Raw genomic sequence first — 15,497 nt, forward strand, 5'->3', positions numbered from 1 at the left:
TCGCGGGTTCAAACCCCGGCTCGTACCAATGAGTTTTTCGGAACTTATGTACGAAATATCATTTGATATTTACCAGTCGCTTTTCGGTGAAGGAAAACATCGTGAGAAACCGGACTAATCCCAATAAGGCCTAGTTTTCCCTCTGGGTTGGAAGGTCAGATGGCAGTCGCTTTCATAAAAACTAGCGCCTACGCCAGTTCTCGGGATTAGTTGCCAAATGGCATAGTGCCATGCTGCCATGAGCCGTGGCATAATGCCGGGACAACGCGAGGAAGAAGAAGAAATATCCAACATCTGATATTGATTCGAGTCACTAACAAAATTTTAACATTACATTCAATATTAATTCGTTTCAAATATTGTAATCACGATTATAATCTTTTAGAATACATAACCGTGGTATGATGAGTCAAAATTTATCGATATCAACTTATAAAGCAAGTTTCATTTGCCCTCGCACTATTTAACGTCTGTCCAAAAATGCCCCGGTTTTATATGATTAGGTATTTAAACTTGTACAACCCTTAAAGTTCCTCAGTTTCATAAATAATTATCTATAAATGTAAGAATAGATACATTATAGTACCTATAAAATTAAAAACAATATACTTACCTATTATTATTATTACGCAATCAAAGGGATGATAGCTACTCAAAGTGATAATGCAAATTAATTGAAAAAATGTATATTTATACTTATAGACAGTAAAATAACTTAATAAAAAAGGATATTACAAACTTATTTTAATTTAAAATGTGAATGTAATACTGACTGGCAGAGACTAAAGAGAAACCTCTGCAATCTTCGCAGGTGTCAAGTAGAGCGGCTCGATATAATTAAAACCATTTGTGTGAACGTATATTAATTATGATACTTATTAAGATTTTTTTTAAACAGTAATCGCATTATTTGCTACTTAATTTCAAGTTGCGTTCAAACGCTGAACAAGTACCCGTACCATAAGTCCCTGAAAATGTCAAAACTCACATATAAGCTATCGGGAACGTAATTTACTTTCTATACATCTCTCTGGCACTTATATGCGAGTACGAGCGCGATGCATAGAAAGTAAGTTACGTTCTCGATAGCGTTTATGTCAGTGCTGAACTGGTGGTAGCCACAAAGGTAGGTCTACGGTGAGCCGCATAACCACACCGCTTCATAGTGCATATTTTATACTACCAACCTACTTAAATTTAATGAGGCAGGTATCTACGCCTATTAGATGGGAGATCCTCTTAACTGATATAATTTGAGTCATGCCAGTTTGCATACCGTGCAAATTGGAAGACTTTTTTTTAGGAGTTATTTATATAATTTAGGATAGGACGACTTCGGGGGAAACGGAATGTTTTTATTAACCATTTGGTCGAGTTGTTCCTCGTTATATTCAGAGAATGAATTCAAGGACGACGTTTAATCCAAACAATCGTATTATAAATCGGGCTAAATTATTGATTCAAAAGAAGGTTTATTTTCAGTGTGCGTTCTAGGTAGGTGTTTCTAAACGGATGTGGCCGGCTGGCGCTCCCCGAGTGGGCTTTAATTTCCTGTAGTTTACACGATGGGATTGAGAGGAGTTGAACTTCTCGCGGATGTCAATATGTCAGTGAACCCTAGAACAGTTGTAATAACCATTGTAGCGGTGTTGATAACTTAATCCGTGTTAATAGTATTAAGGTTCAACGTTACTCTTATTTTTTACATATACAACAGTTTCTCTAGGTTTCAATAATACAAAATACACGAGAAAACACATGAAACTGAGCAGCATGCTACCGAATATTATCTTTATGATAAAGTCACGCCACCAATCATTTAATTTATTATTTATCCCGGCCCACAAACCCGTGAATATCACAATTTCTATAGTACACACTATGATCCAAAACACGTGCCATACACGCACGTGACGGAAGCGAATTTTAAATTCCATTAAACAAACTAAATAAATAAAAGCTAGAAATATGTAAAACCCTCTTTTTACTGTACTAGCTTGAGGGACTATTAAAAGAAGTAAAATTATTTGATAATGCGAAAAAAGAACTATGATCGCAGCAAAAGGAAAAAAGTTTATGAAAGCTGCGATAGAGAGCAATCGGGAGATAAAGAACATGTGCCAGCCTAGGAAATGGACTAGTGCAGCCGATGCGTCTTGAGGTTCGAGACCCCGCATGATGAGAGGCCCAGGGACATGGCGTGGTACGTCAGGCTCGTCTTTAATTACCTCGACGTGTCTCCGTCGAGGAGGAGCTGATAACCAGGTTGGTATAGATTCCGCATTCTCGACTAACTTTTCGGCCCACATTGAGAGAGTGCCTGGTCTAGGAGCAGGCATAGCCGGTGGCGGAGGTACGTACACTTCTTGTATAGTGTACTGTGTATCTCGACGACGAGGTGCGACTCTGTCAATTATAGATACTGGCCTCACATACTCATCTACGCTGTTTAATGAAGAAGTTCTACGTGATGCTTGGCCTACAGGTATTGGTGGTAAATATTCGGAACTCGAATCGGAACAACATCCCTCATCATCGAAAAACGGTTCAGTAACATTAGAACGCGGTGAAAACTGAATCATATCACTCGTAGCCTTACTTCTACTTTGGTTCGACCTTTGTGATATTACAGACGTTCGATGAAGTGGCGATAATGTTTCGTAGATATGGTCCTCTTCCCTTTCTTGTTTCTGTTCTTCAATTTTGTTAACCAATTCGGTTTTTTCATTTGCAGAGTTTTCCAGTTCTTCCGAATAAGTCTTCCATGGATAATGGCGACCACAAATTTTTTCGCGTTCAAATCTTCTATATACAGTGGCCGTGCTAGCCATCCGGAATGAAGACATCACTACACTCACCCATACTAAGGAGACTGAAAATAGAAAAAAAAGCAAATGTACTCAATATAAATCTCCTCATACAATCCAGCTCTCTATCGGTTCGACAATTGTTTATCTACAGGGTAGGTACGATAATGCATCGAAACACGATAAACTCGTCCGGCTTCGCAACTCTCATCAGCAAAAGGACTTTTCGCGTTCCACGGAACAGAACGGAAACGCCTTATGCACGTCGCTTCCCTCAATTCCTCCACCCATATGTGTACAATCACATAGCTAAACTATTCAACGTGCAAAACATGACACTCAAGGAATTTCAAATTGTTGTCCGAAGGTGGTTAGCCTCTCTCTCTTACAGGGAAACTGAAGAGGTATTGAAACCTTTGCAGTAAAATACACTCAGGCACACACACACACACACACACACACACACACGCACGCACGCACGCACGCACGCACGCACGCACGCACGCACGCACGCACGCACGCACGCACGCACGCACGCACGCACGCACACGCACATGCACATACACACACGCACAAACAGTAGTATTACTCATCATTATTAATATTAAGTAATGTTCTGCATCCACTCATTCTCCTTTTTTAGGGTTCCGTAGCCAAATGGCATAAAACGGAACCCTTATAGTTTCGCCATGTCCGTCTGTCTGTCTGTCTGTCTGTCTGTCTGTCTGTCTGTCTGTCCGAGGCTTTGCTCCGTGGTCATTAGTGCTAGAAAGCTGAAATTTGGCATGAATATATAAATCAATAAAGCCGACAAAGTCGTACAATAAAATCTAAACATTTAATTTTTTTTAGGGTACCTCCCCTACACGTAAAGTGGGGATGAAATTTTTTTTTCGCTTCAATCCTAGAGTGTGGGGTATCGTTGGAAAGGTCTTTCAAAACTAATAGGGGTTTTCAAGAAACATTTTTTGATAAAGTGAATATATTCGGAGATAATCGCTCCGAAAGAAAAAAAAAATGTGTACCCCCCCCTCTAACTTTTGAACCATAGGTCCAAAAAATATGGAAAAAATCGTGGAAGTAGAGCTTAAGAAAGACATTAAATGAAAACTATAGCAGACATAATCAGTTTAGCTGTTTTTGAGTTATCGCAAAAAGTTTTCTCTTCATAGTAAAAAGACTTATTTTAATTAGGTACTGATTATGCAAATTTGCCTATTTGTTTAACTCGGGTGAAAGGTACCGTTTCATCCCTTGGTTAACAATTTACTATACTTTAAGCTCCAGTTTAGCTTATTGTGACGGAAGAGTAACTACGGAACCCTACACTGAGCGTGGCCCGACATGCTCTTGGCCGGTTATATAGTCTTTATCTGCATGTAACTTATTTTAATTATTTTAGTTGATCACCTCATAGTTTGTAATCTTTTAATTTCTCATGTATTATATAGCACCAACTAGTTGTTAATTCGTTTTGCTGTTACTGTCTCACCAAAGTCCTCACGACACGACACAGGCTTGACCTAGTGTGAGGGCTACTGTTAATCTAACCGCAATGTATATAAAATTTATAATTACCTACTTTTGTCAACCCTACCTCTAATCAACTCTACCTTGTTAATAAAGAAATTTTGTATTTGTATTTTTGTATTTGTATAAATATAATAAAAATACGCTACTTAAGATAAAGGTAAGTTAATGCCTCGTTACATTAGGGTCGGAGAATTCCGGGAATCTTTTTAAAAATGTAGGTGATAAACATAACTATGTAATAGGTACGAAAAGAAAAGGATGTTTATCATGCAATGTGTTATGGTACTCTAAACTGGACCCTGAATGCAGACGTGTGAATAAGCACATTACTTTAGAATGCAACAGAAAAATATCACATCTTACATTTTTCGAATTTAGGATCAGAATAATGGTTCATCATGTCCAAAACGTTCACAATGATATGTGGAGCTGAATGAATGAATGCCTGAAGGAACAAATATAGCTCCATCGGGGAAGGAGCCTTTGCTATTTGTATGGCGTGTCTGGTACGTTCATCGTTTTCATCTCGAGCTGCACAAACTGCTTCCACCCACCAGAACACTTGGTGGCAGTATCTAAAATGTAAAAAAAATGTGTTTGATATGCTACTACTTATAAGTAGGTATTATACGAACTAGGCGTTTATAAAACGGCTACTTCAACCACATTATTGAAATATTTCAATTACACCAACAGGGCTTATTGAATGTCTCTAAAATCTAAAATTACGACTAGGTAGGTACCTACATATGAAGGTACAACAAATGTAGGTACCAACCACCTAAACAGAAAATGTATAATTGTGTATTACGGTGTTCCAATTAGGTCGTCTAATTAAATGAATTGGCTAGTTTGTATTTGACAGATTTTTATTCAATTTAATTTTCTATTCTAAGGCGAGGCTCCTTCAGAATATATACGTGATTTTCTAACTAAAATATTTTATATTGTTCAACTAAAAATCAGAGAAATTTAACTCGGGGTCCGATCATGCGCTAGGTCACTTGCATCACTCGAACATATTCATCACTCGACCATCAGTGTGTATTTTTGATATAACCACAAACTTAATCTAGATGTAAGGTTTAGTGCTATAAAACAATTCTGAAAGATTTTTTTAATTTAGTGTCAACTATCAGAGCATATTTAATTGTTGAATTTTGTTCGAGCAGCAATGTACTCGTACAGTCACCCAATTAGAATCCTAGGCCACTATAGAACCTTGTCGGTTTAACTACTAGATACTTGACAGGTTGACACGCATCACTCAATAAGCACTATCGTAGAAGTCATTATGGCATGGTTCTATAGTGGCCTAGGAATCAAATTGGTTGACTGTACGTACATCATGGTCACTTGTCACGTCGCGTCATTAAATGCGACGTTTTAGTACTTTTGAGTTAAAGCAAGTGTTATTTTAAACGTCATACTTGATGTGATAGGCGTTTGACGTTTAAAATAACACTTCCACAGTCTGTGCTATCAAAATAGCTGCCAAACTTAGCTTGGTCTAACTCACAGGTACGTTAAGTACAGCTTGTCAAGCCATTTACGCCAGTAGAAAAAGCGGCAAATTTAAAACAATGTAGGCGCGAAGGGTTATCGTTGAGAAAAGTAAATTTGAAATTCGCGCCTTTTTCTACTGACAAACTTGTTTGACCGGCTATACGTACGATTATTTCATAGTCGTCACCTGCCAATTGCAGCAATCGGAAATAATATAAAGTTTCCAATCTGCATGAATATCCATTTTAAATCATTTTGCTTTAGCTCAATAGAAACAGCCGAGTCTTCTGTCTGAAGTCCTGGAGGTGGTGATGCTAATGTAAACACCAAGCTTAACAAGGCAGGCAACACCATTAAAATAATCAGGAAAATCCCGATTCTGAAAAATACAAAAATATGTTTTGTTAAATCTCAGCTCCAACTGCTCCAATCCACAATAAGGACGCTAAAAAGGCGACTTTTGTGTCAAGCCCTTGTAGTTTAATATAGTAGGTATAATCTTTGTAAGTAGGTACTGTACACATTATGGCAGTATTTATACTTTTCAAAACTATTCTAACATCACCCAGATTTAAGACATTTAAGAATAAGAAAAAGGTAACTTCTGTGCACAATACAATAAAAGTTTACGACTCTGGTACATATATAACACGTTTTTCTTAGTTGAGTTTTATCTCGAATACTGAAAAAAAAATATCCCGACTGATTTAGATGACCTTAACATTGCAATCTTTACAGGAAAGTGTATGGTCCATCTATTTCGATGGAATTATGTTGCTACAGAAGTCATTAATGTCATTATCCAGTCCGTCGGGCTCCAATGTTAGACCAGTTCTAGGGAAATAGATCAATTAAGATTACTAAGAGGAAGAGAAATATTCTAACTTAGAATAATAAAGGTGGTAGGAGAAAGTAAAAAATTATATTAACTTGTAACTTCTAAAGACAGAGTCAAAGTAAGCTACTGCACCGTCTTGGAAAAGAATGCCAGCTTATGAGAATGTCCTTTAAATAGTGCTTGGCACCGCTTCATTTTGTGCAGATTGCTATGGATTTTTATATTATTATTCTTCTTAAATAATGTCAACCTGGTGCTGATAGAGAAGCATTTTACTTCGTCATTATTTTGCACAAATACGGCTTCGGCAGAGGCTCCTTTTGTTTTTCTACAGTGTGTATTTTTGATATAACCGCAAACTTAAACAAGACGTAAGTTTTAGTGCTATAAAACAAATTTGAATGTTTTTTTTTAGTTTAGATGTTTTGTAAAGATTTCGAGCGGCAATGTATTTCGTACACATGGCCACTTGTGACAGTGTGACTGTGACAGTTATTGTGATATTGTCACGTGGCGTCATTAAATACGAGATTTTGAGTTAAAACAAGGTACATATAGTGATAGTGTTATGACGACCGGTCTGGCCTAATGGGTAGTGACCCTGCCTATAAAGCTGATGGTCCCGGGTTCAAATCCTGGTAAGAGCATATATTTGCGTGATGAACACGGATATTTGTTTCTGAGTCATGGGTGTTTCTATGTATTTAAGTATTTATAATTATAATATATTATCGTTGTCTAGGTAGGTACCTACAACACAAGCCTTATTGAGCTTACTGTGGGACTTAGTCAATTTGTGTAATAATGTCCTATAATATTTATTATTATTTAGTGTACAGGCCTGCTGAATTATTTTATATGAAAAATGAAAGTCGTCCATTTTTTTTAAACCTATGAATGTGTGTTCATTACAGCCTAAACTAATACCTACTTAAATACCCTTTGTTTATGCGGTAGTATCAAAAATACACGCTGTTGTATAGGCACGAAAGAGAGAGATGACTAAGTGTTGTTTACTCACCCACGATCGTTGCTCAGGAAATGTTCGCAAACAAGAGCAATATCGAAGCAAATCAGTGTGAGGTAGACAACTAGACCTGCACAAGAAGGCAAGACTCGATGCAAGAGGAGTGCTGTCCATTTCGGCAACTCCCAACCCAGAAGCTCACCCGATACCTCGCTGTCCAACTTGCATGTTACCATTGTGAAGCATTACCAAATATAAGATATTTAACACTGTTCATCAACTTTATATATTCACATCCCACATTTAAACATCTTATTTACCAAAACAACTTCAGTCACGGCTTTTTAGTGTGCAAACTGTGCAAACCAAACTATGTTTTGTTTCAAGGCGAGAAACACAGAAAGTAAACCTGTGAAATATTAAACACACCCATTGATAACAACGATAAGATAAAAGGCAAACAGATAACTGAAATATAGGACTCATACGAAAATCTTTCCTCTATAATCTACAAGTCTACAATACCACCATAGAGTTTTACTATTAGTTAGTTATGAAAATTAATCTTTATACCTACATAAGTATGGGAGACTAGGGAGACTTGATCCTAGGAGAGAAGAGGAGACTTGGTCACGTGAATGATAAACCCATAATTAACTATCAATAAATGACAAATAACTTTCCTAAATGGATTTAATCGCAATAATTTTGACAACTTATTAGAATTAGAATTTATATTTCAATATCTATTTTAAATAACTTTGTAGTTTCGGGGACCAAGTCTCCCCTACTATTTTTTTCGTAATTCCAAAGTCACTAGACCACCGTGGGCAACCTATATCCTGCACGGATAATTATTGCAAATATGAATCTGCGCCATTATATGCTCTTTGCTCTGCGCTATGTGCTCAACACGTCTAGCGCGCGACTTCATATGTCAAGCCAAACTTGTTTATTAGCCCCGTGGTAGCCCCGTACCTTCTCAAGGGATGAAACGCAGTTGTGTGGTGGAAAGACATCCCAATAATTCCGTGGTTCGATACAAAGAGAATATAACCACTACGTGTTCGAAATTGCATCGCTGCGTCACTTTCCTATGACATTTTGGGGAAAGAGATGCAAATAGCGCAACCCAAAACACACCACGAAGTGATGTAGGGATTTCAAAAATGAGGATAAACGTGTAAAGCTTAATACAGATGGCGCTGAAATCGCTCAAAATTTGTCTAGAATTCTTCAGTTTGGCTCCAGCACAGGTGGAACTATTGTAAGGGTTCGGGTTTTCAAACTCATTGTTTCCATGAAGGTTTACATAAAGTGGAGAGCGCAATGACTTTTTTGCCATACCAAATTGAACCTAATCACTGAGTTAGAACGGTGTTCGTACCAGACTAGAGAATACGGTCCACTTCAGATAGCAAAACCAGAGCCCTGTGTTTCACTCGCACATGTTGCCAATGTTAACCTTTTGGCCGCCGGACCCTGTCCGCCAAGACGCTCACTCACACGCCAGAGCAAATTTTAAGTAAACAACTAATAAAAAGTTTAGGGATTGCAAATAGTGATATCGATATTTATAATTAATGGTGGAATTCTTCTCAATTTGGCTTATTTATTTCCAAACTTTGATTTCTCTCAAAAATTCTAAACTAAACAGATTTACTATACAAGCAAATGTTGAAAATAAAGGACTTTATCATGAAAAACAACCGAAATTGACATTATCGATTCATGAAGTAATATCCCCGCACTAGTCTGTACGAGTAGTCTTTTATACATGCCAACGGCGCGCATGGCTCGTCTTTAGTTCAGACTGACAAATACTGTTTACGCGCGAGCTAAGTAATAATAGCGTCTGGATCAACGGCATAAGCGCTTGTCGGTACGTAAACTTTATAAACGTAAGATTAGAGACGCGCATCGTGTGTCAATTTACATACTTACCAGAGCGTTTTCGGAGAAAAATAACAGGTGGATTTAATTATTTCAAAGAATAAATAACAGTAATATTTAATCAGTCATTTATTAATGGAATATTAAATACATAACATATAATATATAATTTTGGCCAATTTTCATATATACACGATTAGACATATATAATATATACACCACGCTGGTTTTGGTTTCCATTAAATTCAACAAGACGTTAGGTTCATTAACAGAAGCTAACTGGTAGATCGCTTTTTGAGCCCCACTACACTAATATATCAAAATAAACTAGTGGCTCTGGGAGCTGTAGACCTTCGCGACATGATGAGAAAACGCAAAAGTGAAAAATACTTAGTTCTTAAAATCATTATCACTGTCAAGTCACGATAGTCTTAAGCGCCATTTACGCTATTTGCACTTAAGCCCTTTAGGGCAATTTCAGCATATTACATAATTTTCAAAAACTGGATCGACAAAAAAAATTGGTTCATCATAGAATCTAGTTACAAATTTTCACGAGAATCGGTTGAAAATTGCGACCTGTAGAGGAGAACATCCGGACATACAAAAAGCAAATCGAGTTAAAATGTAGACCTCCGCTGTCGCTGCGGTCAATAATTTATTCGGCAAATAAACCGAAATGGTCGATTTACTTGTCTGACTCATTTACTGAAGAAGCTGCCTAAACTTTAGTTTTTAGTTACTACGAGTAGTTACCAACAATGACAATAATTGGCGATTAAATGTTTGAACGATTAAATAAAACCAGATTCGTGAAATCATATTTATTTAAAAAAATTGCACATCGATTGAACTTTCCCATCCCTAGCTGTCTTTTATACATGCCTACGGCGACAGTGACACAGAAAAACGTAGAAATTATAAGCATATTTTTTAAATCCTTTATTATGAAACAATGGATTCATATAGCTGCTTAAAAAGTAAATGTATGAAAAAACAAAGGGTCAACAAGTTGACATGAGTACAAAAGAGTTTCCAATTTCTATTATTTTACCATTTAGTAAGCGGTTGAAACTTTGTCTTGTATACAAGACGACGGCGCGAGTGAATCGTACTGTCGTTGTCTTGTATACCGGACCAAAGAGCATATAATCACTACGTTTGTGTACTGTATCCAGTTTATTATCTACTTACGTGATTGTTTCACGTACCTATAGCGATTTGTTATTGAAGCGGAACACTCCCTACACACGTCAACGTGACATTGACAATTTGACATTAGTTGACACGAAATGATTGTAGGTTATGTTATGGGCTTATGGGCAATGGAATTGGAAAATAACGAAATTTTGATTGTATATTGCCCTTTGTGAATCATTATAATGTATAAAAATATTTTATCAAGGTCATTGCTTGGCAAATCCGCTAGTTTGTTCAAAGGTTCTGTTGAAAGCGTTAGGCAACTTAACTGCGGGATTTGTTTAAGAAATCCTAGGCAAACACCGAAGCCAAACAACCGAGCCTCTCCAGCAATAGCTAGCAAATACCAGGTCATTACAGATAACAATGCGACTGTGATAGAAAATACGGCAGAAGAGTTATATAAGGAGGAAAACAAGTACCCTATTTTCAGTGACGAATTCGATGGTGTTAACCTGGAAAGTATGTCAAATAAAATTATCCTAATTATTACATGTAGACATTGGTGTTAAAATTTTCTCACCATTCATTAAATTTTTTCAGGAGGAAAGAATGGCGTTTTCGAAATTGAAGATTTAGTATCATTACTCCAAAGAGAAAACTCAAAAGATATATTTGTAGCAACTGTACCTCAGAGTATAAACTATGTTGATTACATTTGTGTTGTTAGTGCCCGAAGCAAAAGACACATTTTAGCATTGGCAGAGTTTGTCAGAAAAGTTTACAAGAAGAAATGTTACAAGTCTGATTCAATACCAAGGATTGAAGGCAAAGATTCTGAGGAATGGATGGCATTAGATTTAGGTATTTAACATCTAACCTACATCCACAATCCACAAGTGATGATTAGTTACATTTTATATTTTATTAATTTCAGGCAACATTGCGCTGCACATTTTCTCGGAGAAAACAAGAAAGGTCTATGATCTAGACTCTTTGTGGGCAGTAGGACCAGAATATGATGAACAAATGAATAAGAAACATGATGTAGCAGATATTTTCCAGAATTATAGTGAATATCTGAAGGACCTTAAGCCACTAGCATAGCTGTTTAATTAACCAATAAAACTATTATTTCAATCATGTAGGTGTTTCGCTTATAAACCTATCCACAATTGTTGAAATTATTTTTACTTACTTATTAAAATTAATATTTTTTTAATTATTAAAATTAATATTTTAAGACTATAGGCCGAACCATGTGTCTTAGGGTGTTAATGTTATATTAGAATCTGTAGGTATATAGTGTAAATCATATTTTACTTTTATCCACAAGTCATAATTTGATTTGTTTTATAATGTGTTACCCAATATTAAGTTATGATTCTACAGATTGTTATAAACTTATTTAACAAAATGGCAGAAAAGACTTTTCTACAAAATAATCGTTAACAAAAAGAAGTTCATAAAATTAGTCTGTATGTCATCATGGTCTTTATCAGCTGTTCCTCTTTACTAAATCATGCTTTCCAAAAACAAGTCTGCTGTAATATTTGAAAAGTTCCTTTGATTTCTCCAGGATCCGATCATCAGATCCTGACCTGATGGCATTGGAAGTATTGGGACCAACTGTGAAGTATATCCTTTCACACGAAAAAATAAATCCCCAATTGGTCCAGTGATGTTTGAGAAATTGGGGAACACACAATAAACAAAACAATGATCCCAAGGGATCCCGATGGACCCACCTATTGAGAACATTCTTCCAAATTTTGAAATAGGTTTCGAAGGTTTGGAAAAGAGTGAAAAACTACTTTAGAAGGCCAATTGTTGGAGTAGAATATTTGGAAAACCACATCATAAATTACGTCGAACACGTGAATATAAGATTTTTGACCCTCCCCCTCTTTTTGTCACGTCTGGTCATATTTGCAAAACCCTTACCCCCTGATGTGACGTCATATATTAGCCAATATAGAATTCCAATTAATTATTATTATATGAAATAAATAAACAAATTAATAAAAGATATTTTTGTTTCAAGCAATATTAGAACATTTAAATACAAAACATGAATAAAAACTATTATATGTACCTAATTGCAAAAATAAGTAATTTAATTGTACGGTCACGTCTGAAAATATCGATACGGAGAAAGTGCCAAAAATTTTTTGGGACTTTTTCCGTATCGATATTTTCAGACGTGACTGTACAGCAAATAAAAAAAATCAATTTTTGGTTACAGATGAAGTTAAGTGTCGTCAACTCGTCGCAAAGTTTGTGGCTCCCCCTCCCCCTTGTTACAACATGTCACATTTTCTTGACCCCCTCCCAAACGTGTGACAGAATTTATGGATGACCCTGTGATGTTGACAATTAATGGTTAATGATTAATGAATGAGAAATTAAAATAAGTGGTCAATTAAAAGTCTCATATAAAATGTTTATTTTCGCTTAGTTATTTAAGAGATACATAAAGTATTGGTTGTGTGAAATTATAATACAGCAATTGATTTGTATACTAATAATGGAATAACATTAAATTTGAATACAAACTTTTATTAATAATTCATAACTATTGAAATAAAATGTCCATCTGTTAATATAATTTGATATACAAAATAACAATTTGGCATATTTTTGTTTATGAACTAGCTTGAATTTCTAAATGCATTGTTACAATGTAAAATAATTACAAAAGCATAGCTGTCGACTACAACATTCATTCCACAATCACAAGATTTATTTATTTCATTTCAGTCAAATTCAGATGCACTACCTAATAAAATCTAATTATTACTAAGTAGCATAGTTTAGGAAGCAACCTATATTTATAAATATACAAGTGCTTCTAATGGACTAAGAATAAAATTAATTGGAAGCCAATATATGATAAGATAAACATAAAATGTATCATGATAAAACATTTATAAATTATAATAAAATATTGTAAGAATTAAGTTATGTTGTATTAAAAACAATTATTGGACCGCTTGTAAGTCTTTCATTTTCACAACTAATATCAATACAATAATTACATAAGGATTATAGGGTGCCACTGCCACACGCATCCACAAATATTCATTGGCTTTCCACAAAAAAAAATGTCTTACAAATACTGAACTAATAATTTGCCTTAAGTCAGATCTTAAAAATATGATCGAGACCTGTAACTGGTCAGATTAGCAAAATGAAGGCTACAGTTCAAATTATGAATTTGGTGCAAATTTTCTAAATATAATTTAAATATATTAATATAAAATACACAAATACATACTCCAATGTGGTTGCTTTAATTTTGCAAAGTTTTGGCTCATGACTACTGATTTAAGACAATATGGCCACACTTCTCCTCACACCAGCACCTGAATTGACATTGTCTAAGCTTGACCATTTCTTTATGCCATTCTTGGCAATTTCAGCAGATATTTTATCTTCCATGACTCGTGACATTGCTTCTAATTTTTGTGCTCTCTCCTTGCTCAGTGGTTCACTGGGGAAAGCGAGGTCATTTGCCTCTGCAAGTGTGCGTAGATCAAAATAGTATTTAGCGTACACACTAGATGGAACATTGATATTAAACTGCAGCATTTCTAGAAACTGCCTCTCTAACTCATTCATATCTTCTACAGTTATGTCTTTTAGAATTTGGCAGTAATCTACGTTCCAGACAGCCTGGTCATCCCACACCTTACTGGCCAATAATATGGCTCCTAAAACTATCCTCTTCCAATTAGATGGTGCAATATCTAATTCAGCACAGATGAGCAGGCGCTCCAAGTAGACAAGTGTGATGATGGCGCATTCTGCTGTTAGTTGTGCAGCATTAAATAAGGTTCTTACAAACTTATATATCTGTTTGTGCTCAGGATTATATTTATCATAGTCATCACTCACCCCTTCCTTGCTCAGTGGGTGTAGTTTCTCATCAAAAATGTCGTGTCTACGTTCCGATGTTCTATTCTTGATATGGTAATAGATGGCCAAGGCTACACACTTCACAGTATTCTTCAAATTAGGTTGTGACACTGTACTATCATCTAAATAGATAGTAGAGCAAGAACTGCTTTTCTTGAGTTTGTTGTCCGCAATCTGATGTTGGCTGCGCTTTCTGGTGATGCCGTTCTCTATAGATGCCTTAGACCTTTCCATGAAGATGGTTTTGGCTATAGGATCTTGCGAAGGGTCGATATCGCCGTCATCCGGCTCGCGCTCGCTGATGTGCTGGATGTTATTAGAACTGACCTCACCTTCCGGCAGGTAGTCCTCCAGCTTCACGACGTCCTTCCGGATCGGCGAAGGGCTCCGGTAACAACAGCAACTATTTTGGTTACCCATCTTTGAATGCAAATTACGAGCGCTAAAGATAAGTCGTTATCATTCTACAAGCACTGCCAGTGTCTGAACGCGCGTAAATAGCGTACCGAGTCACTATAATCACATAAAAGGGCCATAGTATCTGAAACAAATATGTATCATCAATTTCTATACGTTCTAGCGAAATGAATATTCAGTTATCACATGCGGCATATATTACTTCAAGCAAGAATAAAAGTTAGGTACCTCAACAATCGTGATCAGTATTAGTCACATTTCATTGAAATGCAAAGAATAATAGGAGAGAAAATATATCAATCACTTTATTGGAGGTTCGATTCTATCCATTTGACAGAGCTTGAACGTCATTAAATTTGTTGCCTGGCGTTTTTTTACTGCGCTTGCTTTTGCAAAATAAACTTGTTACTCGTTGTTTATGGTTCTTCAGGATGCGCATTGCTGGCAACATTGTAGTCACTATCCAATCATAGACATG

At 36.1% G+C, this 15,497-nt stretch overlaps 3 protein-coding genes across 5 annotated transcripts; 1 reads left to right on the plus strand and 2 right to left on the minus strand.

Annotated features, from left to right (window-relative positions):
• Nucleotides 1-674: 674 nt before the first annotated feature.
• On the minus strand, nt 675-8,514 carry LOC133517664 (uncharacterized). 3 transcript variants are annotated; one of them, XM_061851021.1, is made up of 4 exons: nt 7,706-8,494; nt 6,034-6,225; nt 4,704-4,915; nt 675-2,872 (listed from the first exon to the last, which is right to left on the minus strand). In XM_061851021.1, the coding sequence occupies exons 1-4, from the start codon at nt 7,885-7,887 to the stop codon at nt 1,677-1,679; spliced, it is 1,782 nt and encodes a 593-aa protein (XP_061707005.1). In that variant the 5' UTR covers nt 7,888-8,494; the 3' UTR covers nt 675-1,676. The 3 variants fall into 3 exon arrangements, with proteins under 3 accessions (XP_061707005.1, XP_061707006.1, XP_061707007.1); XM_061851022.1 differs by lacking the exon at nt 6,034-6,225 and having other exon boundaries at nt 7,706-8,493; XM_061851023.1 differs by lacking the exon at nt 675-2,872 and having other exon boundaries at nt 4,172-4,915; nt 7,706-8,514.
• Nucleotides 8,515-10,078: 1,564 nt separating this feature from the next.
• Nucleotides 10,079-11,827, plus strand: LOC133517681 (uncharacterized). The gene is made up of 3 exons (XM_061851045.1): nt 10,079-11,206; nt 11,288-11,548; nt 11,622-11,827. Exons 1-3 carry the CDS (start codon nt 10,927-10,929, stop codon nt 11,789-11,791), a joined length of 711 nt encoding a protein of 236 aa, XP_061707029.1. The 5' UTR covers nt 10,079-10,926; the 3' UTR covers nt 11,792-11,827.
• A 1,275-nt stretch (nt 11,828-13,102) lies between these two features.
• Nucleotides 13,103-15,392, minus strand: LOC133517679 (cyclin-Y-like protein 1). Its single transcript, XM_061851043.1, has 2 exons — nt 15,248-15,392; nt 13,103-15,143 (listed from the first exon to the last, which is right to left on the minus strand). Exon 2 carries the CDS (start codon nt 15,020-15,022, stop codon nt 14,012-14,014), a length of 1,011 nt encoding a protein of 336 aa, XP_061707027.1. The 5' UTR covers nt 15,023-15,143; nt 15,248-15,392; the 3' UTR covers nt 13,103-14,011.
• Between the last annotated feature and the right edge of the window lie 105 nt (nt 15,393-15,497).

This window comes from Cydia pomonella, chromosome 5, assembly GCF_033807575.1.
Source record: "Cydia pomonella isolate Wapato2018A chromosome 5, ilCydPomo1, whole genome shotgun sequence".
Taxonomy (NCBI): Eukaryota; Metazoa; Arthropoda; class Insecta; order Lepidoptera; family Tortricidae; genus Cydia; species Cydia pomonella.

Coding starts and splice junctions, on each gene's coding strand:
- LOC133517679 (XM_061851043.1), bottom strand. CDS start 15,022: ATGGGTAACCAAAATAGTTGCTGTTGTTACCGGAGCCCTTCGCCGATC.
- LOC133517664 (XM_061851021.1), bottom strand. CDS start 7,887: ATGGTAACATGCAAGTTGGACAGCGAGGTATCGGGTGAGCTTCTGGGT. Junction 6,226..7,705: donor TTCCTGAGCAACGATCGTGG/GTGAGTAAACAA, acceptor TGTATTTTTCAG/AATCGGGATTTTCCTGATTA. Junction 4,916..6,033: donor CCGATTGCTGCAATTGGCAG/GTGACGACTATG, acceptor TTTACATTTTAG/ATACTGCCACCAAGTGTTCT.
- LOC133517681 (XM_061851045.1), top strand. CDS start 10,927: ATGTATAAAAATATTTTATCAAGGTCATTGCTTGGCAAATCCGCTAGT. Junction 11,207..11,287: donor CGATGGTGTTAACCTGGAAA/GTATGTCAAATA, acceptor AAATTTTTTCAG/GAGGAAAGAATGGCGTTTTC. Junction 11,549..11,621: donor ATGGATGGCATTAGATTTAG/GTATTTAACATC, acceptor TATTAATTTCAG/GCAACATTGCGCTGCACATT.